General features: G+C 40.6%; 4 protein-coding genes across 7 annotated transcripts in view; 2 read left to right on the top strand and 2 right to left on the bottom strand.

The window, feature by feature from the left end:
• LOC135699418 (xanthine dehydrogenase-like) overlaps positions 1–25,689 on the bottom strand; it is a 394,729-nt gene that overhangs the window by 107,078 nt on the left and 261,962 nt on the right. The gene's annotated exons all lie outside the window — the stretch shown is intronic.
• MetRS (methionyl-tRNA synthetase 1) lies at positions 6,127–9,497 on the bottom strand. The gene is made up of 2 exons (XM_065219660.1): positions 9,222–9,497; positions 6,127–9,098 (listed from the first exon to the last, which is right to left on the bottom strand). Exons 1-2 carry the CDS (start codon positions 9,322–9,324, stop codon positions 6,292–6,294), a joined length of 2,910 nt encoding a protein of 969 aa, XP_065075732.1. The 5' UTR covers positions 9,325–9,497; the 3' UTR covers positions 6,127–6,291.
• Positions 9,692–12,919, top strand: LOC135699403 (coiled-coil domain-containing protein 130 homolog). 2 transcript variants are annotated; one of them, XM_065219659.1, is made up of 4 exons: positions 9,692–9,770; positions 11,117–11,357; positions 11,422–11,764; positions 11,833–12,919. In XM_065219659.1, exons 2-4 carry the CDS (start codon positions 11,128–11,130, stop codon positions 12,244–12,246), a joined length of 987 nt encoding a protein of 328 aa, XP_065075731.1. In that variant the 5' UTR covers positions 9,692–9,770; positions 11,117–11,127; the 3' UTR covers positions 12,247–12,919. The 2 variants fall into 2 exon arrangements, with proteins under 2 accessions (XP_065075731.1, XP_065075729.1); XM_065219657.1 differs by lacking the exon at positions 9,692–9,770 and adding an exon at positions 9,812–9,917.
• Positions 17,299–25,689, top strand: part of Bsg25D (blastoderm-specific gene 25D) — a 45,107-nt gene continuing 36,716 nt past the window's right edge. For all 3 annotated transcript variants that reach the window (XM_065219678.1, XM_065219679.1, XM_065219677.1), the window contains exon 1: positions 17,299–18,539. In XM_065219678.1, the coding sequence (XP_065075750.1) occupies positions 18,236–18,539 (304 nt within the window). In that variant the 5' untranslated portion in view covers positions 17,299–18,235. The remainder of the gene's footprint in view (positions 18,540–25,689) is intronic.

Raw genomic sequence — 25,689 nt, 5'->3', positions numbered from 1 at the left:
GCTACCCTAATAAAAAATAACCATAAACGAACGATAACCCAAATTATTGAACTATTCCATAAATGGTTTGGATGATACCCAGAACACGTCGTTAAGCAAATTAACCATACAATTTTTATTAGGGTACCAACAGATAACGCCAACTATCTGGCATCACGTCTGCTCGGGCCTCGATCGGTTTCCCGATAGATTCGGGCCTCGATTGTGCAGCGAAGTCAAGCACTCGCTCTTTCACTAGTCGACCGTTGAACGGGTAAGTCCTGCTTGCGAGATCTTGGACGATTCTCTTGTTGCGCCAATAAATAGTTCCAACAAACACCATGACCCAAATAAGTAACCAATGCATGCGGCTCACACTTAACTTGTTCTATTTCTTTATTTCTTCCTATCATGTACTAATATTAACTGCCTGAGGACAAATGGGAACACGACCAGAAGATCAATAGGAGAAAAAGAAAATTCGAACAAGAAAAGAAGAATTAAACTTGCACCGGCAAGAGGAAGCAGACAGAAAGGATCATGCCGGTTGGAGACAGCCAATGTATACTGGACGCAGTGATGGAAAAGTTCGCGAAAACTCACTATGACTCGCGAACTTTTCCCTTGGTTAACTTCGTGAAATATCGCGAACTTTTCCAACACTGACTGGACGAAGCTTGTATCTAGGAAAAGTCGTATGTGCAGGAAACCGTAAGTAGGATAAGAATCGTAAAAGGTGTGTGCTTGCTTGATAAGATCCTAACTTTACTTTAAATACACGGTAGGAATCGAATATCCATTTATGATTAAGTTTTTGCCCATTTTTAAGTGGGAGTGGCAATACTCATTGATGACTGCTTTATCGTACCCATTTATTAGTAACTGTTAGCAGCTAATGATTAATTGATTTACCTATTTTAGAATTACCAATACTTCACATCAGAACCTCATTTCCTTCAATTACTACTCCGTCGCAGCACACACCTTATATGGATCACTAACCTTTATTTAGTTTCAGCATTTTCGACATTATAATCAAAAGGTGAGTTTTAAAAGTATAATTACCATGCATATAGATAAGTTAATGTACCAGAACCTGGACGGACACGAGCCTCCCTCCCCTTGGCTAGTTTTTGCACCTTGCTGTTGGTGGGCGGGCTTAATTTCATGCTAGTGGAGTGTTGGAGACGGTAGGTTTATGGTCGGCGTTGCTGGCTCATGCCGCGATAGAATGGCGTCATGGGCAGGCAATGGGGATTACTAAGCTTCCCCTCTCTGATAAACCACTGCATGAGAGAACCAAAGATCTAGTCTAGCAGTGATAGTATCACACTTGTTACTCCTTTTATTGAGAGCCGCGTCGTAGTACGCTTACGTATAGGCACTGACGTTGGGTGTGATACTGGCGGGTTTTGCCGCAAATCACTCTTATTTTATTTATTTTTTACGATAGATTTATTTGGGTTTGCAAGGGAATTATACTATTGAAGTATTTCAGAAAGTGCCCATCGGTGCTCCTTCTATTTGCGTGACAAGCTTTCATTGTTGTTTTCATTGAGGTATTACTCAGGGAACAATGTTAAACACCATTTTGGACATGGTATTGTAAATAATCTTATATGTGCTTCATTTTGATTTGGGATAAGTGTTTGAACTATGGCTCGGGATTTCCACTGTGGTGTGCTTCTATTGTGACATACCCATATGTATTTTTGTGGTGCGACATAGTGGAAACGTGAGAGCGTAATTGGAACATATACCCTATATAATGTAAATATCAGCTAGGAAACTAACTTCAAAATGAAGCATTTTAGTCACATGAAGGTGTTACCTGGGTCGAACTAAGATATAATAAATAGGTATAGGCTTAAATCAAAAGTACTTGAAACACGTTTAATTTTAGATTACAAGCACAAGTGCAGGTACTTTATAAAGCATGGGTTATGATTGATTAGGTGAATTAGAGCTTTTAATAATTTATTAAATTAGACTAATGAGATATCATAATCATCAAATGAACTTAAATAAGAAACTTCAGAAAGTCTAATGACATTAAGTAGATTAACAAAAGAATTAGGATGCGGGGGGTCCGCTTAGGAGGCAACTAACCTTTAAAGTTGTAGAATAAATCTTCTTATTTAGGTTTGAACATTAACAAGAAAACGCAGGCAGACCAATACTATTAAGCAGATTAACAAGGAGAGGAATAGTTTAGGAAATAAGTAAAAGTAAAGGTATGTGACAATTAATAGCTTTTAAACTTTTGGAGGTATTGTATTCCCCTGAGTTTGTTGTACTCGATTACTATATAATTCTCTCAATACGCGAAATCTCTTATATATGCGGTTAAAGCATTTGAGTTAACTTATTTCTTAGTGTTCAAGTACTTACATTTGTTAGCAGCAGTCAATGCTAATCTATGAACTAAACCATACGTAAAATCGATCTTTCCTTATGTGGTATTGATGCATGTTTAACTTTTCGCGGCTGTCGGAATCAACGCGCCTACGTCTACGGAGCTTACGCAGAAGTGATTCGCAAATGCGGTAGAGCTCACCAAAAGTTTTTTTGAGCTTCTGTAGTATAGAATTTGTTCGTTACGGTCGCGAAATCTTGAAATGATTGATACGTGCGGTAAAATAACTAAATTGAAACAAAGCTCAACAGTAAAATAAGTAGAATATTTAGGGAGGAAACCAAAATTAATCAACTTGCCAACATAGGCTATCACATTTATTTTGGTGGCACTCTTTAAGTGATAATAAGTTGTTTTTTTTTCTCTACGGTTGTTTCGCGTGGCGTTCACAATTTGCGCGATTTTCGTATCTTACGTAATTTAGATGTTTAGGGTAAACGCTCCTATAGTTGCGGTACGTTAGAAGCGTTAGGTTCCTATAGTTGTGTATGGAGACTCCGTACACAACTATAGGAACCTAACGCTTCTAACGTACCGCAACTATAGGAGCGTTTCCCCTAGCTATAAACGGTTTCACTGACATGAGGTCGTTCCTTAAGCGGTGTTGGTACAGGTTAAACCTTTGCCGACTGTCGGATTCAACGCGCCTACGTCTACGGAGCTTACGCAGAAGTGATACGCAATTCGGTAAAGTTTGTCAAACGCTTTTGAGCTCATAGAATTTGTTCGGTGCGGTCGCGAAATCTTGAAATAATTGATACGTTCTTTAAATTAACTAATTTGATACAAAGCTCAGCAGTAAGTAAGTAGAATATCTATGGAGGAAACCAAAATTAATCAACTTGCCAACATAGGCTATCACATTTATTTTGGTGGCACTCTTTAAATGATAATAAGCCATTTTTCTCGCTTCGGTTGTCTCGCACGGCTTTCGGAATTCGCGCGGTTTTCGTAACTTACATAATTTAGATATTTCGTTCGAAACGGATTTACTTATTCAATCGGTTTACTACGCGGATGTATCTACGCGCACACGTCACAGCATTTTTTCTATAACTATCTTAAAACAATGCATACGGAATCCAGTGTTCAAGCGGCCAACATAGGCTAGTCCTTCTGCTGTATTGTCAAAGATAGAAGCAAAATTTATTCAAATGGGTCAAGTCTTGAAAACTAAGCTGTCACGCAGCTCCAGCTTGATACCCAATAAAAAAAAAAAAAAAAAAAGAACCTGGACGGACACGAGCCTACCCAGGGGAGGACCCGGATACGACCACACATGTGTGTCTAGAGTATCGCACGAGCTGACGAGTGCAACGGGAAGGACAGTAGGTGTATAGACTAGGGGGTTGGTCCCTAGATAAGCCTTCTTAGCGGAAGGCACAGCCTATGCACTGAACAATTACAATTACAATTACTATTCAAAACATATTCTATTTAGTGGTGGAGGAAGTTGCCTTTACTAACAAAAGATTTTTGTATCCATGATGGAATGGCTGTTACTGACTGGCTATTCAATGTGGAAATGTAACCATTCGAATTATAAATCTTATTTTAAGCATTTGCAACTAATCCTAAGTCTTAATTTTTTGTCCTCTGAATGATTTACAAGCTCAAGCTCAAGCTGAATGATTTACAGTCAATTTTCAAATAAATATCATCCTTTATTTGGATGATAGTCATATGGATGCTCATCAGTTGATCACGAATTAACCACTTCATTCGAGCAGTTAAAACGACGTTTACTACCACTCGAACTTTGAAATAAAACATTATTTTGAGATATTTTCGTCTAGAACTACGAGAAAAGTAGCCATCATTTGTGCGTTTCATAAAAAAATAGAAATTAGTTGGTCCAGTTTTGTGAAATCGCTGATTGAAAGTCACGCCAAAACTGATTGACAAAGTGGTCAATTCAACCATAATCATCCAAAATTTAAAAGCTGTTAAAGGGCTCGAGCAATGCAATAATCAAATCTAGACTAACATTTGGGGGACTTCTGCTCCAGAACAATACACTGTCCTTCAGTTCTGTAGGAAAAGTGAAAAATCGGTAGTTTTTAACCTTTCGTCTGTGAATCGGTAGGTATCCCGAAAATCGGTAGGTCTGGCCACCCTGCAGTAGATATCAGTGAAGTGTCATTCACGACTGACTCGCTCTCTCGTCTGCCAGGGAGGGTGAGCTCTTTTCGGGACGTTGCAGCCTCAACGTTATCTGGATCAAGGATGTTCTCCCATACCATGCTAGACACCCTAATAAACAAATACCATAAACGATCTGTATTCCGGATGGGTAAATATCCCACAAATGGTTTTGACACGTTGTTAAGCTCACTTTTATGGTTATTTTTATTAGGGCAATACATCTATGATGCTACGGTGGTCAGCTTTACGGAAGTCATAAGAAACCATAGTGCACAAGGAGCCGAGGAAATTAATGGAGCCCTGTCCTGTGTGCTCACGAAGCAGAGTTTCCAACTACGATCATTTTCGTAAACTAGGGGAAATGCAGGTAATGTCGGCCTAAGTGTCCCTAATTTGGGCCCATACATAAATTCAGTAATCGACTAAATTTTCAATAGCAACCAAAATATCCATTAGTAACGTCCCAATAACGCGTTCATCTAGTTAAAATTGATAAATCCCAATAACGCGTTCATTTCACTTATTTTTTTTTTTTTTTTTTTTTTTTTTTTTTTTTTTTTTTTTATGTTTTGTGCTAACGTAAGAACTACACGACATTCACAAGACGCGACGCGAGACAAGACACAACACTTATCGTTCTTACAACTTTAAAATTAATTAAAATTTACCTTACTGTCGACCGGTTTCGGGCGTGATGCTGCCCATCTACGGGACAATGTCCGACAGTCGGACATTGTCCCGTAGATGGGCAGCATCACGCCCGAAACCGGTCGACAGTAAGGTAAATTTTAATTAATTTTAAAGTTGTAAGAACGATAAGTGTTGTGTCTTGTCTCGCGTCGCGTCTTGTGAACGCGTTCATTTAGTTAAAATTGATAAATATTTTAGCGATGGGCCCAATCTTAGATCCATAGGCCAACATTAGAGACATTTCCCCATGGTTGAGAAAGCGTCGCTGCGCTGTAGTTGTCGAGAAGGCTCTAATAGCTCCTGCGTGGAATGTAGAGCTATCAGGATCTGGATACAACAGGAATCCGCTATGAGATGGACTCCACGAAACGCCTGGCAGATTGAAATCCCCAAAAATGAATATCTCATCAACTGGAGTGGCACTTTCGATCACTGTGAAAACTGACCGACAGTGAGTATCGATGAGTTCATTGTCCCGGACTCGATCAGGTGGAATGTTCAGAGCGCATAAAAATAGTGTGCGATCACCCAGATTGATGGCTGTCCAAACCTGCTCAACATAGTTCCATGAATCGTTCTCGATGGCCCTTGCCTCCAACCCGCCATGGACAGCTACAAGGAGACCTCCACCAGTAGATTTACGACTGTTGTTAGGATTCCGATCGCAACGAAAGACCGAAAGTTAGGACCGACGACTTGACTGGAAAGCGTTCGACAATCGAGCCACGTTTCGCACAGGACAATTACATCGTAGCAACAATCCAGGATGACGCTCCGAAATATATAATTTCCTGTTTAAAAACATGTTAGCAGAACAGATACCGTTTCTATTCCACCACCACCCAGGATATTTCGGATTCCAAGAAATACAAGTCAAACTCAATCCATTAGAAGCATTTAATTCATCATCATCCGTATCCGTACATTACACTTTGAATGTTTATGTCATTCATCAATATGCAGTAAACACAATAGGTATTCGTTAGAGGGCGAGAAATTTCAAATAAAATTCAAAAGCCAATAATCGTCACAAGGATAGCACAAAGCATTCGACACTCAACTTACTTCTTGTTTTTCTTCTTGCCACCGCTGGGAGCCGGCGCTGTCACTCCGGTTAGTTTAGTGAGTTTCTCCTTCAGTGCCAATAGCGCATTAACTTCCGGTTGCCAAACAGACTTGTCCGAACTGCCCTTCAGCGTACGTACCTTCTCGGCCTGTTTGGAAATTTCCGCTTCCAACGATTTGATCGCTTCCGGATCGGCTGGGCCCACTGCTGCCGGTGTGGCGTGGTCGCTTGTGATTGTGGTCGTACTCTCGGACGTTCTCGGCAGGTTTAGCGATAGGAGCTGTTTCTTCAACTCGAGCAGAATATTAACCTCCGGCTGCCAGACGCTCTTGTCCGCTCCGGTCGATTTGACCTTGCGTACCTTCGCTGCCTGTTCATCTACCGCCTTTTGGGCTTCCACTAGGGAAGTAAACAGCTTGTTTCCGGGTGCTTTTGCTGCTGGGGGTTTGGCTGGTTGTTGCTGGGCTCCAGCGTACTTTTTCTTCAGTTCGTCGATTTTCGTCTGATCGATTTTGTTGAATAGGACAGACGGTTTTCCGATCTTGTGACCACTGGGCAGTAGGATGCGCATATGCGGTTTGACTGCATCGATGTGACCAGCTGTGACGTTGAGCTGGGTGTAGAGGTTCCGTGCCGTTGATGGCATGAATGGGAAAATTAGAGTAGCTAGCAGGCATGACAGGTTACAGCACAGGCCGATGACGGTACCAGCGCGGGCCTTTTGATCGTCAGTTCCCTTGACCGAAACCCAGGGCTCTTCGGCTTGCATGAACTGGTTACCGTAGCGGGAGATGGTAAGCAAGTGACGTATACCATCTCGCATTCGAGCCTTCTCCATTTGGTGGACGTAGCCCTTGAGCTCGCGATTGATCAAGGCAAGGAGATTGTAATCTTCCTCGTTCAGGACCAGCGGCGGAACGATCGAATCGAAGAACTTCTCGCAGAAGACGAGAGCGCGGTTGACAAAATTTCCAAGATTTTTGAGCAATTCGTTGTTGTTTCGAGCGGCCAAGTCATTCCAGCTGAAACTTGAATCTTGACCTTCCGGTCGAGACGAGCAAAGATAGAAACGCCATACATCCGCCGGGAGTCCAGTGTCGTGGGCGTCGTTACCGAACACTCCAACTCCGCGACTCTTGCTGAACTTGCCGTCCTCGTAGTTGAGATACTCCGTGGCCATGATATGCGATACCATGGTGAAACCTTTGTCAATGCCGATCAAACTAGCCGGGAACATGACCGAATGGAATGGAACGTTGTCTTTAGCCATGAACTGATACAGGTCGACCTTGGTATCCGGGCTTGGTTGCCACCATTGCTTCCAGTCCTTGCAGTAGCGACTGGTCATAGAAATATATCCGATCGGGGCATCGAACCACACATAGAACACTTTGTCCTCGTAGCCTTCCAAGGGAACCGGAATGCCCCACTTGAGGTCTCGTGTAATGCAGCGCGATTTCAGACCTTCCTTCAGCCATGCTCGCGTGATGACGCGGGCATTATGCGTCCAACCGTGGTCAACTCGGTCAACCCATTCACGCAGCCTCGGTTCAATCTTCGGTAGATCCAGGAAGAATTGACTGGACTGCCGGATGCACGGAGAACTATTGCAGACCTTACAACGCGGACGAATCAGCTCAATGGCGTTGATCAGTTTACCGCAAGCATCGCACTGATCACCACGAGCGTCCTCGTAGCCACAACCTGGGTGAGGACAAGTACCTTCGACGAACCGATCAGCCAAATAACAGTCGCACTTTTGACACAGGAGCTGATCAACAGCCCGGGTTTCGATAAACCCTCCGGCGTAGAGATCCTTAAACATATCCTGGACAATTTGCGTCTGTTCAGCTGTAGTTGTCCTGCCGAAATAGTCGAATCCAATTCCGAACCAACGGTAGATCGAGTTGTGGATTTCGAAATACTTGTCGCAAATCTGCTTGGGCGTGAGCTTCTCAGACAAAGCCTTCGTTTCCGTAGCCGTACCGTACTCATCCGTACCGCAAATATACAACGTATTGTAACCACATAGACGGGAATATCTGGCAAATACATCGGCGGAAAGGACGCATCCAATAATGTTCCCCAAGTGAGGGACATTATTAACATACGGCAAGGCCGAAGTGATTAAATTGTTCTTCTGCCCAACCTTTGGCAGCACTACCTTCTCGTCCAGTACGGGCGGCTCTTCAACGATAACGAACGCATCCTTGGCCGCTTGGAGTTCTTCCTTTTGAACTGTAGCCGCAATGTTGTCCGAAGTGTCCACCAGAACTTGTCCTTCAAAGTCGATGATCTCCGGATCCAGAACGATATGATGCAACCCTCCGAAGTGATTGGAATGTTGCAATGAGGCAAAGCTCAGCTCGGTCAGCGGTAGCTGCTCCAAGGCTGCTTTCACTTCCGGCATGACGTTGATTGCGCGGTACCATCTCAACAGATTATCGATATTCTGTGCGCCCTTTAGTGTTCCATTCGGGGCCAACATGCTCCACACGGAAATATCCGCGGACGTTAGTTTTTCCCCAGTGAGGAAAGTTTTCTTAGTCAAGGAATCGTCCAGGAACTTGACCAGCGAGTTCAGGATCTGTTTCGCGTTTGGTTCCTGCCGATTTCCTACGGCCATATTGTGGGTCAACGCCGAAGCCAACCGAGTCGTAGACCATTCCAGCCATTCGTCTCGCTGGATGACGGGCGTTTCACCCTGCAGCAAATACTTGACGGCTACATCCGTGGAAAACAACTGCACTCCACTTTCCAATTGCAAAATTGGCAGATGCTTCATGTCCTTCAGCTCGGCATCTGCAATCGATTGGAAGTCAATAACCTATTCAACCTTTAACTTTATCATACTTCATTTCATATTTCCAATCATTTTGGGCGCGCACACAAACACACACATACAAGCCACTTGCAAATTCTTACCATTTAAAGAAACTGTTTTGACTTGCACCTCCTTCTTGGCAAATTTGGCACAGATCAGCAGCTTCAATCCGAACGGATTTCCGGCGTTCGTGTAGATTATCATCGTTTCCTCCTACCCTTGTCTTTCGGTGCACTAGATTTCCTTTATGTTCCACTCAGGGAATGATGAAATAGAGCCCACTTTTTGCAACGCAAGTAATTTTATAAACGGGGAAAAATTGTCGCGTGTTCTTTTCTAGATGGGAAAGTCTGCGGTGTGCGCTCGTGGAGATTTTTTCCTATACAAATGATAATCGCGACCGCGAGTGAGTTGTCAAATCGCGAATAAACCGAAGAATCGCGAAGCGCCGGCGCGAATCAAGAACAGTTTTACTCGTCTTTCGTGCGGCTGGTGCTAACGGTCTGATTGCGATGATTTTGGAATTATTATTTTTCAGTGGGGCATGTCAAATGTATTTGCTCAACTTCGAGACAAAACAGTGCAAAACGTAAATACAGAGAGAAAGTTCTAAATTGTCGTATTTTCGGCTAATTTAGTCAGAAAATCAGGTACGTAGCGATTCAGCATGTGGCTTAATATCGGATAAAGTTTAAGTATTGTTCATTACTGCAAAAACAAGACACTTAGTGTAATTTTTGCAAAAAATAGTTGGTAAACACTGCAAGCAAAGACCACGCAAAAATATCCATTCTCTGGTGAGTGGAATTGGTATAGCTTGGTCGAATGTGAAAACATAGAAACTAAGTTTTAAGATTTTACATAATATCCCTGGTTAGAGGCAAGGTTGCAAAGACTCATTTCAGCTAAAATAATGTTTTTCGGAATAATAAAACCAAAAGATGGTATGATGGCATGTTTTACTTGTAACTTACAAGAAGAGGTTACAAAGTATGCGTTGGAAACATAAAACCTGTAAATTTTGCTTTCTATGAGTCACAATCAGCGATTTGCTGATCGCTGAGTGAGTGAGTGAGTTTGTGAAAAATCGTTGATTGTGACTCTCATGAAGTGAAATAAACAGGTTTAATATGTCAAACACATTCTTTGCAACCTCTTGTATCCTACCAATTCAAAATTTGATCATGGCATCTAATTATTTCATAATTTAGAAAAACATTGTTTTAGCTGAAATGAGTCTTTGCAACCTTGATTGAATCATTATTGAATTGTGAATCGTTAAATCTGACAGCCGCGAGAAGTTTAAAATGCACTTGATAAAATATAGAATAAACGTTTTAACGAATCAAAGGATATAGGTCCACTACTATGATTGAATCAGTAAATCTATTAAAGTGTAAAATATTTATACTAAGTGAGTTCCGAAAACCGCGCGTAACAGCAGAAAAAACAGCTAATTACTTAAAGAGTGCCACGAAAATAAATGTGGTAGCCTATGTTGGCAAGTTGATTACTTTTGGTTTCTGTAGTGATGTTAGTGAAGAGATTTGAGTTACGGTTTAGGTTAAGAGATAAAAGAGAAAACGAGAAATCAAGAGAGTGAGTTCTCGCTAACGAATGTATAAAAGGTAAAGACGATAATATATGAGTTCAGAATTTGTACAACCATCAACGGATTAAGTGTTTTATTATTTACTCTCATCACCTCGACTCGGTACCCCTTTTTATAGTTATTTCAGTTTCCTCCCTAAATATTCTACTAATAGACTACTATAGAGATTCTTCTGCACTATGACATGATTTTAAATCCTTCCCACCAACGTCAAGGTGCAAAAACAAGCCATGGGGAAGGAACATGCTGCAGAGATGCGTTATTGATATTATAATCGAATGTAGTTGATTTTAGCATGTGATAGAAACTGATAATTATATCAGATGAATCATTAGTAAAATTAACAATAAAAGAAAATTAATATTGTTCTGTCAACTTTTTCAGCTTAAACCACCATGGGTGAACGCAAGGGACAGAACCACTACTACCCGCCGGATTACGATCCGAAAGTGGGTAGCTTGAACAAATGGCACGGAACACACGCCTTGCGGGAGCGGGCCCGCAAAATCCACCTGGGTATCATCATTATACGCTTCGAGATGCCATATAACATATGGTGCGATGGCTGCAAGAATCACATCGGTATGGGCGTGCGATATAATGCTGAAAAGACAAAAGTTGGAATGTAAGTTTTAAAGTGTTGAAAATTATGTAATGCAAGTAACTTCATCCACAATCTAACATTCAAGGTACTATTCTACACCGGTTTACCAGTTTCGAATGAAGTGTCACCTGTGTGACAACCATTTCGAGATAAAAACAGACCCTGCGAATTTGGACTACGTAATAGTGACGGGGGCGAGAAGACAGGAGAACCGATGGGACCCAACGCAGAACGAGCAGATTGTACCGGAAACGAAAGAGGTTCAGAAAAAGCTATTCGATGACCCTATGTACAAACTGGAGCACGGTGCCAAAGATATCAAAACAGCGGAGGATGCAAAACCCGTTTTGGGCAAGCTGTACGAGAGGAATAGTAGCGTTTGGGAAGATAACTTTGCGGCCAACAGTCGTCTGAGAGCAGAGTTTAGAGTAGGAAGCTTATTAGTGGGTTGAGAAAGATTCGATGTAATAATTTGTTTTTTGGTTTTACTTTTCAGGCTGCCAAAAAGCAAATCAAACAGCAAGCTGACAAGGATAATGCTTTGCTAGCCAAATCCAGTTTGGATATATCCCTAGTTCCGGAAAGTGAATCTGATCGCAGGATGGCCGCTTTGATGCGCCTGTATTCAGCTAAATCAGTGGCAGAGAAAGATCGTGAGCGGAGGGTGGCAATTCTTACACGCCCAGCTTTGCCGTCCACTTCGACAGGAGATATTGCAAAAGTTAAGATAGCCAGTGCTAAGCTGGAACCCAAAAGTCTAGGCATAGTGAAAAGGCCTGCTCCGTCTTCGGCTGCATTGACCTTGGCCGGAGTTGGTGATAAAAATGCCTCTACAAACGGTAAATCATTGTCGAAGAAACCCAAATTGATGCTTTGTGACTATAGCTCGGGTTCTAGTGATAGTGACTGAAATTTGGTTGCAGTCATTAAGTTATGGTTTTGTAGTTAAATTGCTTAATATGAATGAATGAAAATGTGTGTAATTTTTTGAGTGTGGCACTTTTTGAGCAAGTATTGGTTATCAAGAATACTAATTTCCTAAACGAAAAATACGCACACATTATGCGCATAATCTAACAGGCATTTTATTTGTCAAACCAGTTATCAGTTAAATGCATCATGTTCATTTTCATTTGGTTCATCTTGACATTATTCAGTTAAAAGTCTATCAGTTAGCGAACGTCTAGTGCACTTCAAACATTATTCAAGTTTTTTACACAAAACCCACTATGTGTGCCAAAAATAAAGCAGCAGCTTATATATTATTAGTTTGAATCAATGGACGCAGTAGTTGAAATCAAAAATAAAATGCCTTGAGGGGATAGTGGGTATCATTATTTGTTTGGAAATTCGAATGTAGTCTTTTCGTTTAAAACCGAAATTTTGTGAATGAAAATGTGTTCACTGTGTTCCGGTAGGCAAGTAGAATGCAATGTACTAATTTTCATGAACGTAATTTTGGTTTGGAACGAAACAATTTCTTTTGAATTTTTGAAAATTAATGACGCCCTCTTTCAACTTAAGATATTTTTGTGAAAGTAGGTGCGACTAAAACAAATAGGTAATGATGTTTTTGAAAACATAAAACAACGGCTGGCTGCTGAACGGTAGACCTAAGTATATTTAAAATTAATGTTATTTTTATAATATAATTTGAATTAATAAATTGTGCCTTAAAACTGACAAGTACAGATTGTTTGTTGTTTATCTATAATAAGTTATTGTCGGTTCTAGAGTACGGTAGCTTCTGCTTTCAACCAGCCGCAAAAACACACATCCTGAAGCTGCAACGGGTTCAATACCGTTGCCTCCGAATCGCGCTTGGCTGTATGCACTCGACGCATACGATGAGCCTCGAAGTACTCGCGGGTGTTTTCCCTCTGACAGATCGTTTCGCGGAACTGTCCTTCCGGTTTCTTATCCGTTGTGAAGTAATGAACCCATTCGTAATAGAAAACTTTGAGAAGCTGCTCGACATAAACCCTCAAACAAGTTTCATGAGTCTCTATTACGAGTACATGACATTCAATTCCAATCGTTTTTGCCTCCAAGACTTTTATAGTTCCTCTGTAAATTTTGATCTGACCGTGGAATACCAGATCACCATCGGTCTATGGTTGTTCCCTTATTTTTTGCAAACAAGTACCACCATGTCAGTAACAATAGGATGTTTTCACAGATGGGTCAACTATAAACGCTTCCACTGGATTTGGAGTATTCAACGAATTTCATAGCGCCTCATACCAACTGCAAAAACCCTGTTCCGTATATGTTGCGGAATAAGCAGCCATATTCTAGGCTATTCGTACAATGAGGCCGATGAAGCACTCCTCGTATTTCCTGCCTGAAATACGATCTAAACTAAGTGCTTTATCTAACTGCTCCTATACTATCACCTTAGTTTGGGTCCCATTTTATTGCTCAGTTCCGGGTAATGAGAAAGCGGACTCACTAGCTAAGGTGGGCGCTATGGAAGGCGGTATTTTTGATCGACAAATCGCCTTTGCGGAATTTTTCTCAATTACCCGTCAGCAAGTCCTCAGCAACTGGCAACAAAAATGGAGTGCGATTGATCTGGGAAGATGGTTACATTCTATTGTCCCACATGAATCGAACAAGCCGTGGTTCAAAGGATTGGACATGAGCCGTGACTTTATACGTGGCATGTCAAGGCTCATGTCCAATCACTACTCATTAGACTCGCATTTCTTCCGAATCGGGCTCGCAGGCAGCAATTTATGTTTATCACGAGATCGACCACGTGCTTTGGTCATGCACCCTCCATTGTGTTGCTAGATCCGAGTTATCCGCATCCCTCAGGGCCCGAGGAAAACAACCTTTGCGGCACGTTAGAGACATCTTGGCGAGCCGAGATCTCGACTATTGCAATTTAATTTATGTGTTTTTAAAACGGATAGATCTGAGGATTTAGTAGTTAGTGTCATCTTGTGTTCCCCCAAGTTGTTAGCTACCCATCGGTGTACCCCCATGTTTGTCGCTTAGTTCGAGATCAAGAGCACATCCCAACTAACAATTTTCACGATGTAAACGCTTTACTCATTTCATTTATACAGCCTCAAGCTGTATTCAAACGTTATAGGATATGCGGAAACCTTTACTCAACTCAACCTCTATTCAAGCAAATCTGGCGAACTTAGCCAGCTAATTATGGTTGTTGGGACAGTTGGGACAAGCTCTTATTGCGTATCCATTAACGCTCCTATACAGCTGTTATCCTGCTGTCTAGTTGTGTGTCAACTTTAAATAGCGCTTATTCAATCTTTTCCCGGTTATCCAATAATCACTACACAGCTTTCTCTTGTAGCCGGATTAAATACTGTTTACGATTTTTTTATGGAGGAATTTATTGAGTTTCCCAACTCCCAACTAACAATTTTCGCAATGTAAACGCTTTACTCATTTCATTTATACAGCCTCAAGCTGTATTCAAATGTAATATGATATGAGGAAACCTTTACTCAACCTCTTTACAAGCAAATCTGGCGAACTTAGTCAGCTACTTATGGCTGTTGGGACAGTTGGATCAAGCTCTTATTGCATTTCCATTTACGCTTCTAAACAGCTGTTATAGTGCTGTTTAGTTGTGTGCGAACTTGAAAGGCGCTTATTCAACCTTTTTCCGGTTTTCCAATAATCACTACACAGCTTTCTGTTGAAGCCGGTTTAAATATTGCTTACGCTTTTGTTGTTGGAGAAATTGATTGAGTCTATTTTGCTGTGAGAATCAAATTAATCGAAATTAGTTATAAGCACACCACCAAATTATTTACCCTGCACCGGAACCTGGAATCGAACTCGAGACGACCGTATTTGGCAAACCTTGACACTACCAACTCCGCTACGCCAACACTTTGAACTGACGTAAACAAATATACATGCCCTTCTACAATAATATCGTTGAGTAGAGGCCTAGAGAGGCTTTATAATAGTGCACATGAATCACTTTTCTCGACTAGTTACTTCAGCTTTGTAAAGGAGCAGAGTAAAAGCTGTAAAACTGCACACGCCTAAAAATAAACCTAGTTGACTGTGAAAATGCTTCCAAAGTAGCTCTAACACAGTTTATTAGGTGAGTACAGGATGTTTAGCTGTTGAAAAAGCACTTTTGATGTTTATGTTATTCCGCAAGAGTGGTTGGTTGTGTAGAAGCCATCAAATGAGTAATATATTCACTTTATTAGCTTTGTTTTGCAGTAACAAGTTGAAAGTTGATTAGTATGTGTATAAAAGAAATATTTTTGGCTGTTGTTATTCAGTGCGACTAACAGATTGAATTATGGTTGTGAAAAAGTTGAGTAAACGCTCTCCAAAACTATTTTGCTAGCTTCTGCTTGTAGCTGTATCTGCAGCTTATTTTCAGCTACTTTACAGCACAACGCTGGAAAAGTTGGCTTATAAAGCTGAAAATGTTAGTTGGTTAGTTGCATTGCTTTCCAAACCCTGTGTTCTTAATCCCTTCCCTGATATTCACATGGGTTCTTCAATTTTCAAAAATGTATAATTTTTATACATCATCTGAAAGAGCTTCGTTTTCTGAGCACAGCGATATTTTCACACTTTCATTTCGATTTTTAACGTTAGTTTAAGTAAGTTTGTAATGCAAACACTGAATATCGGCTCCGCAAAGCTACAGCAAATGAGCCTGGAAAAATAAACGAATTAAAAAAAATCTTTATTATACTTTCCCCAGTACAGTTAGAGCACAGACAAACAGACATAACACATTGAATATTCATCACTGTGAAACATCGTCGCTAAAACATTATCACCATCTGTTGAGTACACTGTGATGGGCACTACGCTGAACAGATGGTGGTAGTGTGTAAACGTCAAATGCAAGGGAATTGACTATACGTGCCACATGTGGCGTTACTACCAACTAGGAAACTTTTAAATTGTCCTTTAAATGCTTGTTCGATTAACGACTTGCGAGTGTTATGTCTGTTTGCTGTCAATCAACAATATCAAGTTCAACTCGCTTTAGTTCGTCATGCATATGAGATACAGATTTGATTTTCATACAAAAGTTCCTTATTAGAGAGTTGTATAGATTTTTCTCCTTTACTTTTCTTAAATCTTTGGTTTTTACGAGGGTTTTTATTAGTTAGGTAGGTTCAGATTCAACACATTGTAGTTTCATTTTTATACCTGTGATCTTGACTTTTTTTTACCTAGGAGATGAGTACTTAAGGGGGTTAGATTTTGATAAGTTCTTTAGTGGGAATGACTGCACATTGTAGTCGAAATACGTATCTGTCATGGATACCAAAATTAATTAAGTGGAATTAAATGGAAGATAACCCTTTATTGCTGTTTTATTTAAGCATTCCGCTAACAACCCAATTTCATTACTTCAATACAAAAGTTGTTGCTAACATCAGAACCTACAAAAACGTCATACACTATTTTACGGGATTCTTTTGATCAAAGAAGTTAGAGGCAAATGAATGTAAATTCATGTACGAAATGAATGTAAATGATTTTCCATGCCTGCTTATGAAGCTTTGGATGCTTTAAATAAATGCTCCGAAGACAATAAAACGATTTGACGCAAACGTGCTCTTTTATCACACTTTTTGCATTTTTGTAGCAGTTCAGATGTAGTTGCAGCCAACCGAGCAGCCAACAAGGTACCCTAATAAAAAATTACCAAAAACGAACGATAACCCAAATAATGGAACTATTCCACAAATGGTTTGGATGATACCCAGAACACGTCGTTAAGCAAATTAACCATAACATTTTTATTAGGGTAACCAATAAAACAAATTCAATCCTTTTTGACCCAATTACAAATAACTCATAAATCCGCATTATCCATGCGATGTTTTTTTCGACCAGACGTCCGAGCCCATCCACCCAGCAGCGGGTGAGTGTTGTCAACACACATTATTGACAGTTCTTTTCACGCGAATCAAGTTTTTCTCGCGAGGTTTTCTTGTGTGTGATGATTACGCGTTCACCTTCGCTCGCTTCGGGACACGGCCTAATCTCGCAGAGCAGCTCGCCACTTAGCAGTATTTATTCATCATCACATTACTCCGTACGAATACAGTCAGCCTTTGCGATAAAAAGAAGAGAAATTATTTCACAATAGTGCTTCTCTGCGGGGAGAAACCCTTGTTCCTTTGTAGAACTATTGTTTCGGGATCGATCTTTGTGTTGGCATTGTTCTAGAAGTGCGGAAAATTGAGCGGATTGTGAAAATTGTGGTGCAAAATTTGGAAGTGTAACTGTACGGATCAAGTCGTGAGTGGAAGATTGGAAAAATAGCGGAGCAAAATCGATTTCCTAGCGCTGCTGCTCTTGGCAGGAGAAGTTCAGTATACACGTATAGAGAGAAGTCGATGACTGGGTGGCGGACGACTACCTTTCCATTTTCGCGTTTCGGGTCGTCATGGTCGTCATCGACGTCGTTGTCTCGGTCGCAAGCGGCAAGGTCTTTTGAAAAAATAGCTTGTCTATCTGCTACGCTAAGAAGCTAGTGTGTGGAACAAAGATAATACAGTTAAGAAGTCCCCCAGGGCTCAGGTTTGCGTGCGAAGAATGTCATAGCGGTCATAAAATTAAACCCCAAAAGTTTGGCCAATAAAGCGAGCGAGTGTCTGTGGCCTGCCCTAGATAATATTATTGTGTGAGAAAATAGTGTATTATGTTCAGTGGCCAACAATCCGCTATTTAGAAACGGATAAAAAGGCGAGAAAAGTGTGGAAAAACGCGAAGCAAAATAAACAACATAAATCTTTTGTCGTATGTTTTGTAACAGTGTGAAGAAGAGGAAAAGGCGTAAGAAGAGAAAATCAGAGTGCACGAGATTCGATCCGCCGCCAGCTCGTCCTAAGTAGATCAGTGGGGTAAAACAACAACGGCAAAGAAAGATGGCCCTATCGTCGGATCCGTACGAGCAGCGGCTGTACAGTCTGTTCCAGGAACATGATGTCCATTCCCAGGGAAAGTTGAACCGGGAAGCGCTGCTGAAGTTGTGCAAGACGTTGGAGCTGCCGAAACCTGCCGAGCTGTTAAAACGGCTGCTACGTGAGGGCAAAACTCAGGTTTCATTCGGGGAGTTCCGCGAAGGTCTGTTGTACATCTTGAGTGGTGAAGAACCGGAGGAACCGTCGCCATCACCTGCTGCAGTACAGCAGCACAACAAGCCGCATCGAGCTGCGCCGGGTCAGTCAGGTTAGTCCTCATGTTGTTCGGTGGGAATTTTTGTTTATATGTAGATAGGGTTAAGATCTCTTTTCCGTCATACTAAGTGCAATCCACACTTTACCCTTCTGTTTGTTCCCATTATGCATGAGTATGAACATATTTTCCACACATTTGATCAATATTTATAAATAGTAATGACATCAACTCACACTCTACAGACATTTAATAAGTAAAGTTGATTATAAATTAACTGCAATAACTATTGGACTATGTCATAAAAATCAGGCAAACAACTTTTGATCAATTTCACCCCGAAGTGGTATTTAATTAAGTTAGTAATTTGATACAAAAAAAAATAAAAAAAAGAATAACAATTCATTTAATGATAAATTAATAAATTTATAAAAAAAATATGTAGTTTTATGCGCTTTAGCGAAAGACGATTTTGAATTGGGTAAATTATTGTGTTGCCTCTACAATATTTTTTTATTTTTTTAATAGCGGGGAGGGGATGGGAGTGACATAAATTATAAATACAATTTGCATCAGCCTAGATTCATAATTTATGTAGTTTTATGATAAACCGCAAAGTGAGTGATGATTTTGAAAAGGGCTGATTTTTTTTCCTACTGACATGTATAATTTTTGACTTTCCATCAGCCTAATTGGCTGATGCAAAGGGGCAAAATTATGAAATATTTTTTCCAACACTTCAACACCGCTGTCTCCTTGGCTCGACCTTGACGTGTGGTATGCCCTAGTATAAAAAAAAGTACAGACATCTATTTTACTACCTCACGAGAATAATTACCTCACGGAAAGAATCTCCGCAAGCATCTAAAGTTATTTTTACAATTTCAACCTGTCAACTTCATTATACATTCAAGTAAATCTTGAACACAGAGATCGACCGGTGCTCACCAAAATAGTTGGCCCAATTTAAACAGTCACACTTCGGATGATGAAAGGGAGAGTAGGTACTAGAGGTGCGATCTTCTCTCTGCCCAGGAGGAACGCCAGCCACAAACCTGAGGGGTGGGATGCATTTTTTCGTGACACACGATCACAAAACTATCACTGACGCTGTTGCTGCTGCTGTAGTCAGCCAATTGCGCTCTCTATAATTACCATTTCACGATGCTCAACCATAAGGGAGATGAAGTCATTGAACTTGTCTGCCGTAGCTAGTCCGTCGTCGTCGTCGTCTTTTGGATGATTTCTCAGTTTTATTTGTCTTCCTGGTGATCAATGCCTAAAAATCTCAACTTTCTTCGGTTAGGTATTAGCCCAAATCGAAACCTAATATTGTACCACCGCGTAATCGGATGGCACGTGGATTTACTTGGAAACCGTTTTTTGGACCGTTGTCGTTTGAGGTGCCGGCAAACGGATAAAAGCAATAACAAAAAAAAAATGACTGCATAATCAATGATTGGTTGATGGTTGGTTGCGTAGTGCTGGCTGAGCCTACCAACGATTTGGCAAGATACATAAAATTCAAAAGAAGCGCCGTTGCTCTGTTCGCTGATGTCTTCGCTTTGCATGGTTGATATTGTTTGGCGGAGGAAAATTGAACAAACTTTCGAAAGTGAACTTGTTTCTTAATTGATTAGTGTACCTCTTCGCTTTGGCTGTGCCCTTCTGGGAAACAATGGCTAATTGGCACAGTTGTTTGTCAGGATTGATGGGGTCAGAACACGCTACAGTTTTTCTTTTTTTCCAGTGCGGTGCATGTCACATTTTTAGCATTAGGTCTCGGAGTTGGAAAGTATAAACCTTTGCAATGTAAATTTAAAGCAGTTGTCACGAAATATATTCAAAATATGGCGCATTTTTTTCTAGGCGGTGGATCCTGAAAGTAATGTAAGAGTTTATCCGACAAACAGTGTGGGTCTCACCATAGGTAAATTACTTTAGTTTTTATGATTATAGTAATGACAAGATTTTGAAATGGTCAGATCTCACCATAGGTGCATACATTCAGGTTTTTTAACTTAATTTTTTATAGATCCCAGAATTTAAAAAAAAATGGTTATATTTCAGATCATTTAATGAAAAATCTGACGCTTACTGCCTGGCACTGGCAATATGAATGAAATCATCTTATTGCTGCAAGAAGCTTCACTCCGCTAATTAGAAGTTTCATTTTGGCATACGATAAGCCCCGCCCCAATACTTACTTATAGCGAATTTGTTTATTATTCAGTTCCAACCTGGATCGGGTATCAAGATTGGGTCTGCTTGTATTCTGACAAACGTCAGTTTGATCGTTTGTTTTAAAACCTACCTCAGGTTGAGGTTCGCTCTGACAAAAAGTTCGGTTTCGCACTGGGTTGGAACTGGTTCCAACCCCGATAATAAACAAATTCGCTATTAGACTTATCACTGATAATGTATTGATAATTTTAATCAGGCAGCGCTGCAATACATACTTGATTGACACGTATTTAATGAGTTTTAAAATGGTCATTTCGAGCTGCATAGTTGTAATATAATCTATAGACCACCGATAAGTAACAAGTATTTAGCAGAACGTCATCCAGCTGGATGTTTCGATGTCCGAAAATTTTCTAATGAGCAGTACCACGCCAAATGACGAACCGGAAAAGCTTGACTTTCTCAGATTTACATGAAACTTTGCATAATTGTTTTTTGTGGGCAATGATTCACATTTTTCCTAAAATTCGGCCATTTTAGAACTTGTAAAATTTAAAAAATGGCGTCTTTAATAATTTTCAACAAATTGTAACACGAAAACGGCTTTTCTGATCGGACGTCTGAGACAAATATAGAAAAGCAATGTTTTTCTAGAAAAAAAACATTTTTTTTTGTGATTTCTAGTAAAAAATATATAGGGGAATTTACGTATACTCGGCAACCTAAGCAGCGACCTTCTTTCTATAGCCTTTTTCTCTAAGGAACGAACACATATGCAGTATTGGTTTGTTTACAATCTTTTGCTGCCAGCTGTTCTAACAATTTCAGTCGAAAGAATTGTCAAAAACTGTTTTGAAACGCTTTTACAAAGCTCCAATCTTCTCTAGTGAGAGCGAGTATTGTCGGCAACCAGTTTTTCTTCGGCAACCGTTCCATTTGAACTGCATGTAAATCTGCTGTTCTATTATCGGCAACTCGAAATCAGCTACAATTTGTAGTGCGTGTGTTTCATTTCAAGAAAACCTTGCTAGATTACTTTTTCTCAGTGGTAAAAATATAGTCAAATTAAAGCTGAAAGCATAAAGAATCGTTTGCATGCATTCAGCGAAGTGTTTTCGTAAGAAAATCCAGTGAAAATAGTGTTTCAATTTGGGTTACCGAAAATAGTCTGGCATGCCGAAGCCGTCATTTCCCCTATATATATGTAAAAGTCCTAATTATCTCTAAATTTGTTGAAAAATGGAAACTTTTCAATTATTTCTTTTTGAGAAATCGCGGATTTCGCGGATCAAATTTTGCAACAAGCCTATAAATGTGTTTGGGTAGGAAGAGATTTTGATCGGCTTTATCATCTCTCTTTACCAAACTCCCCCTTTGTAGAGGGATTGTGACAGTGGCGTCCCGTAACCTCACTTTTTACCTGTGCACCAACTTTCAAAATTAGATTTAGTGCCATATTCATACTCGAATCGGTTGAAAAATAAACATAACCTATAGTTAACTCGATACCTATTCATTACAAGCAATATTTAGATAATTGTTTATGTTTTGAGAGTTGGTGCACAGGTAAAGGGCGAACATGAAATTATTGCGACACCGAAAATGTCATGCCAATTTTCTTATAATGTTTAGAATCAAACCAAAATTTTAGGGTAGTTTTATACATATATTTACTTCAAAAATCAAAAGAAAAGTTAATCGATGGAGCCTTGAGTGCAAAATTGAACGCATTTTCGCTTGATGCCCTCCATCAAAGTCTTTACAGTGTCATCCGGTACCAGTTTCTCAGTTTTTTTCCATTTTCTTAACATGTCCTTCTCGTCTTTGACTGTCTTCTTGCTCTTCCGAAGTTCCCGCTTCATTATTGCCCAGTACTGCTCCACCAGGCGCAGCTCCTGACAGTTTGGCGGATTCATGTCCTTTGGAACAAAATGGACAGAATTGGCCTCATACCACTCCAGAACACTTTTTGAATAGTGGCATGATGCCAAATCTGGCCAAAATAGCGGAGCTTCGTCGTGCTGCTGCAAGAACGGCAAAAGGCGCTTCTCGAGGCACTCATATTTGTAGATCTCGCCATTTACTGTGCCCTTTGTCACGAAAGGCTCACTCCTCAGTCCGCAAGAGCAGATGGCCTGCCAAATGAAATATTTGGAGGCGAACTTCGACATTTTCTTCTTTTTAAATTTGTCGTCCACATCGAACTTGCTCTAGCCGGTGAAAAACTCCAACCCCGGAATTTGCTTAAAATCGGCTTTTATATACGTTTCGTCGTCCATCACACAGCAGCCATATTTTGTCAGCATCTTCTCGTAGAGCTTCCGTGCCCGAGTTTTAGCCGTCGATTGTTGCCGCTCATCGCGGTTTAGGAAGTTCTGTACCTTGTATGTATGTAGTCCAGCTCTCTTCTTTGCATTCTGGACGTAGCTCTGCGACATGCCGATCTTTTTAGCCAAATCACGGCTTGAGACGTTGGGATTTTCTTTAATCATCCGCTTCACCTTTCCCTCCGTCTTTTTGTTCTCCGGTCCCGGTTTTCTTCCAGCTCCTTTGCCGTGGTCCAACGTTAACCGCTCCTGGAACCGCTTCAACACTCTGGAGACGGTTGAATGGTGAATGTTCAACATTTTTCCCAACTTCCGGTGCGACAGGTCAGGAAATTCCAGGTGTTTGGAAAGAATTTGTTCTCTCAACTCGCGTTGGTTCACCTCCATTTTCGTTGAATCGAAAAACACGACTTCGAGTTTGACAGCATGTACACAATACACATCAATGAGAAAGTGTGCAAAATTTGGTTGATTTTTACCCAATGGTAAAAAAGTTATGCCCTGTTGAATGTGTCGCAATAATTTCGTGTTCGCCCTTTAGATTGAGGTTAAGGAAACGCCACTGGTTCCAATGTATCCAGGTCCAATAGCATGCATCGGTCTGCATAAGGTGGTAAATTCATTGGACCGCGCCACGGCAGGCTGCGCAAAGCCAACCTCAAAAATCTTTTCTGAACACGTTCTATTCGGAGATTCCACACTAGCTCATATGGAGACTAGACCACAGATGCATTCTCAAGTATGGGCCGATCTAAAGAGCAATATAGTGCCTTCAAGCAGTGAGGGTCTTTGAAATCTCGCGCAATCTTCGAAATAAATCCCAGTTGACGATACGCCTTAGAGATGATCGAGGAATAGTGAAGATTGAAGGTCAACTTTGGGTCCAAAAGAACACCAAGATCAGTCATACGTTCTACTCTGCGAAGCGTTACATTGGCAATGCAGTAGTCGTAAAGGATTGAACTCTTAGGGCGGTGAAACGTCATCACTGCACACTTTGGAACGCTGATGATGACCTTATTGCGACGGCACCAATCCACAAACAAATCTAGCAGAGCTCGAAGGCAACCCCGGCGTAGTCGTTAGCATCCATACTTCTCACGCCTAAGTCACGAGTTCAAATCTCACCCCCGGACAAGTCACGAATGACCCATGAGCGTTAAAGTGACTATAATAAAAAAAAAAAAAAAAAAAAAAAAAAAAAAAAAAAAAAAACAAATCTAGCAGAGCTCGAAGGCGATGACAATTCTCAATCGAGTGAACTATGACGTGTAGCTCAAGATCATCTGCATAAACGAGCTTGCATTTAACTCCCAACAAAGCTGCTACATCGTTGAAGAATAACGTAAACAAAAGTGGGCCCAGGTTACTTCCCTGAGGTACTCCAGAGGTGCTGGTAAACGTAGAAGAGACACAAGATCCTAGTCGTACTCGAAGAGTTTGTCCAGTCAAGTCCAGGAATGTAACCACGACCTAAGTTGCTCAGACGCTCCTAGTCGGGAAAGCTTGCATAACACAACCTTCTGGTAGATTTTGTCGAATGCGGCTTTCAGATCAGTATATATGACGTCGACTTGTGCCTTATCCTCCATCGCGGTGATGCATGTACTGGTGAAATCCAAAAGGTTGAAATGTAGTTCTTCGAGCGATTCAGGACAAATTCGCTCAAGATGATCTCAAACAGTTTGGGTGCTGCCGAAAGAGTGGTGATACCTCGATAGTTCCTAATATCCCGTTTATTGCCAGCTTTGAAAACAGGAAACATATACGACTGCTTCCACAATGTTGGGAATTTTCCTTGCTCCAATGATGCATTAAATATGGCTGCTAAAGGTTGCTGCTAAGGCAGCTGAGCAACGGCAGAACACCACTGCCGGAATTCCATCTAGACCAGGAGAGAGTGAGGGTTTCAGTCTCCTTGCTGCTGAAAGTACCATATCCCGAGTTACTTCGAATGTGCTCAGTTCCACTAAGTCACTAGGCGTATCAGAGGCAGCAGATTCAGCTTCAACGTCACTTGTCAGATTTTTATCGAAGACAGATGTAAAGTATTTAGCAAACATCTCACACGCTTCGCTAAGAGAAGTGGACTCTTTCTTATCGAGAAACATGTTGGACGGTATACTCGAATCTTTCCTTTTGCTGTTGACAAAGCTCCAAAAATTTCGGGGGTTACGCCGCAAATTCCACTGGACTCTGAGGACGTGTGATTTGTACAAGGTGTCAGCTGTTCTTGATTCATTTAAAAATACCAATAGCTTGATGAGATATAATATCAAAATGTGATATAAATTTGCTATGATTTTTGCTTTTCTTTAGATATGGCAATAACTGACTTTACTCAGATTTTTTGATATTATTTTTAATATTTTACCTCGTATTCCAATCAAACTAATAGCAATTTTTGAAGTTCATTTCCCCAATTTTAATAGTAAAACATGCTATTGATTTGATATTCTCTTCTACTCGGGAGTTGACCACTGAACTGGAAAAACCTGGAGAATCTAATTCTGTTTTATAAAATTCAAAGTTCGATATTCACGAATATTTATCTAAGAATCTTGAATATTTCTTCAAGTTTGGAATTATTACCTTTTTCTTAGTACGGAACACCAAAAGTTAAGTCTGAGATCTCAACAAATTAGCAATGTCTACAGAGTATCAAAAAATGGTCAATTCCAAGATTGTGATAA

This window comes from Ochlerotatus camptorhynchus, unplaced genomic scaffold, assembly GCF_037179485.1.
Source record: "Ochlerotatus camptorhynchus isolate MF236.1 unplaced genomic scaffold, CSIRO-AGI_Acam_v1.1 ptg000108l, whole genome shotgun sequence".
Classification (NCBI taxonomy): Eukaryota; Metazoa; Arthropoda; class Insecta; order Diptera; family Culicidae; genus Ochlerotatus; species Ochlerotatus camptorhynchus.
The sequence above is the reverse complement of the archived record's forward strand: the minus strand, read 5'-3'. Positions and strand labels throughout refer to the sequence as shown.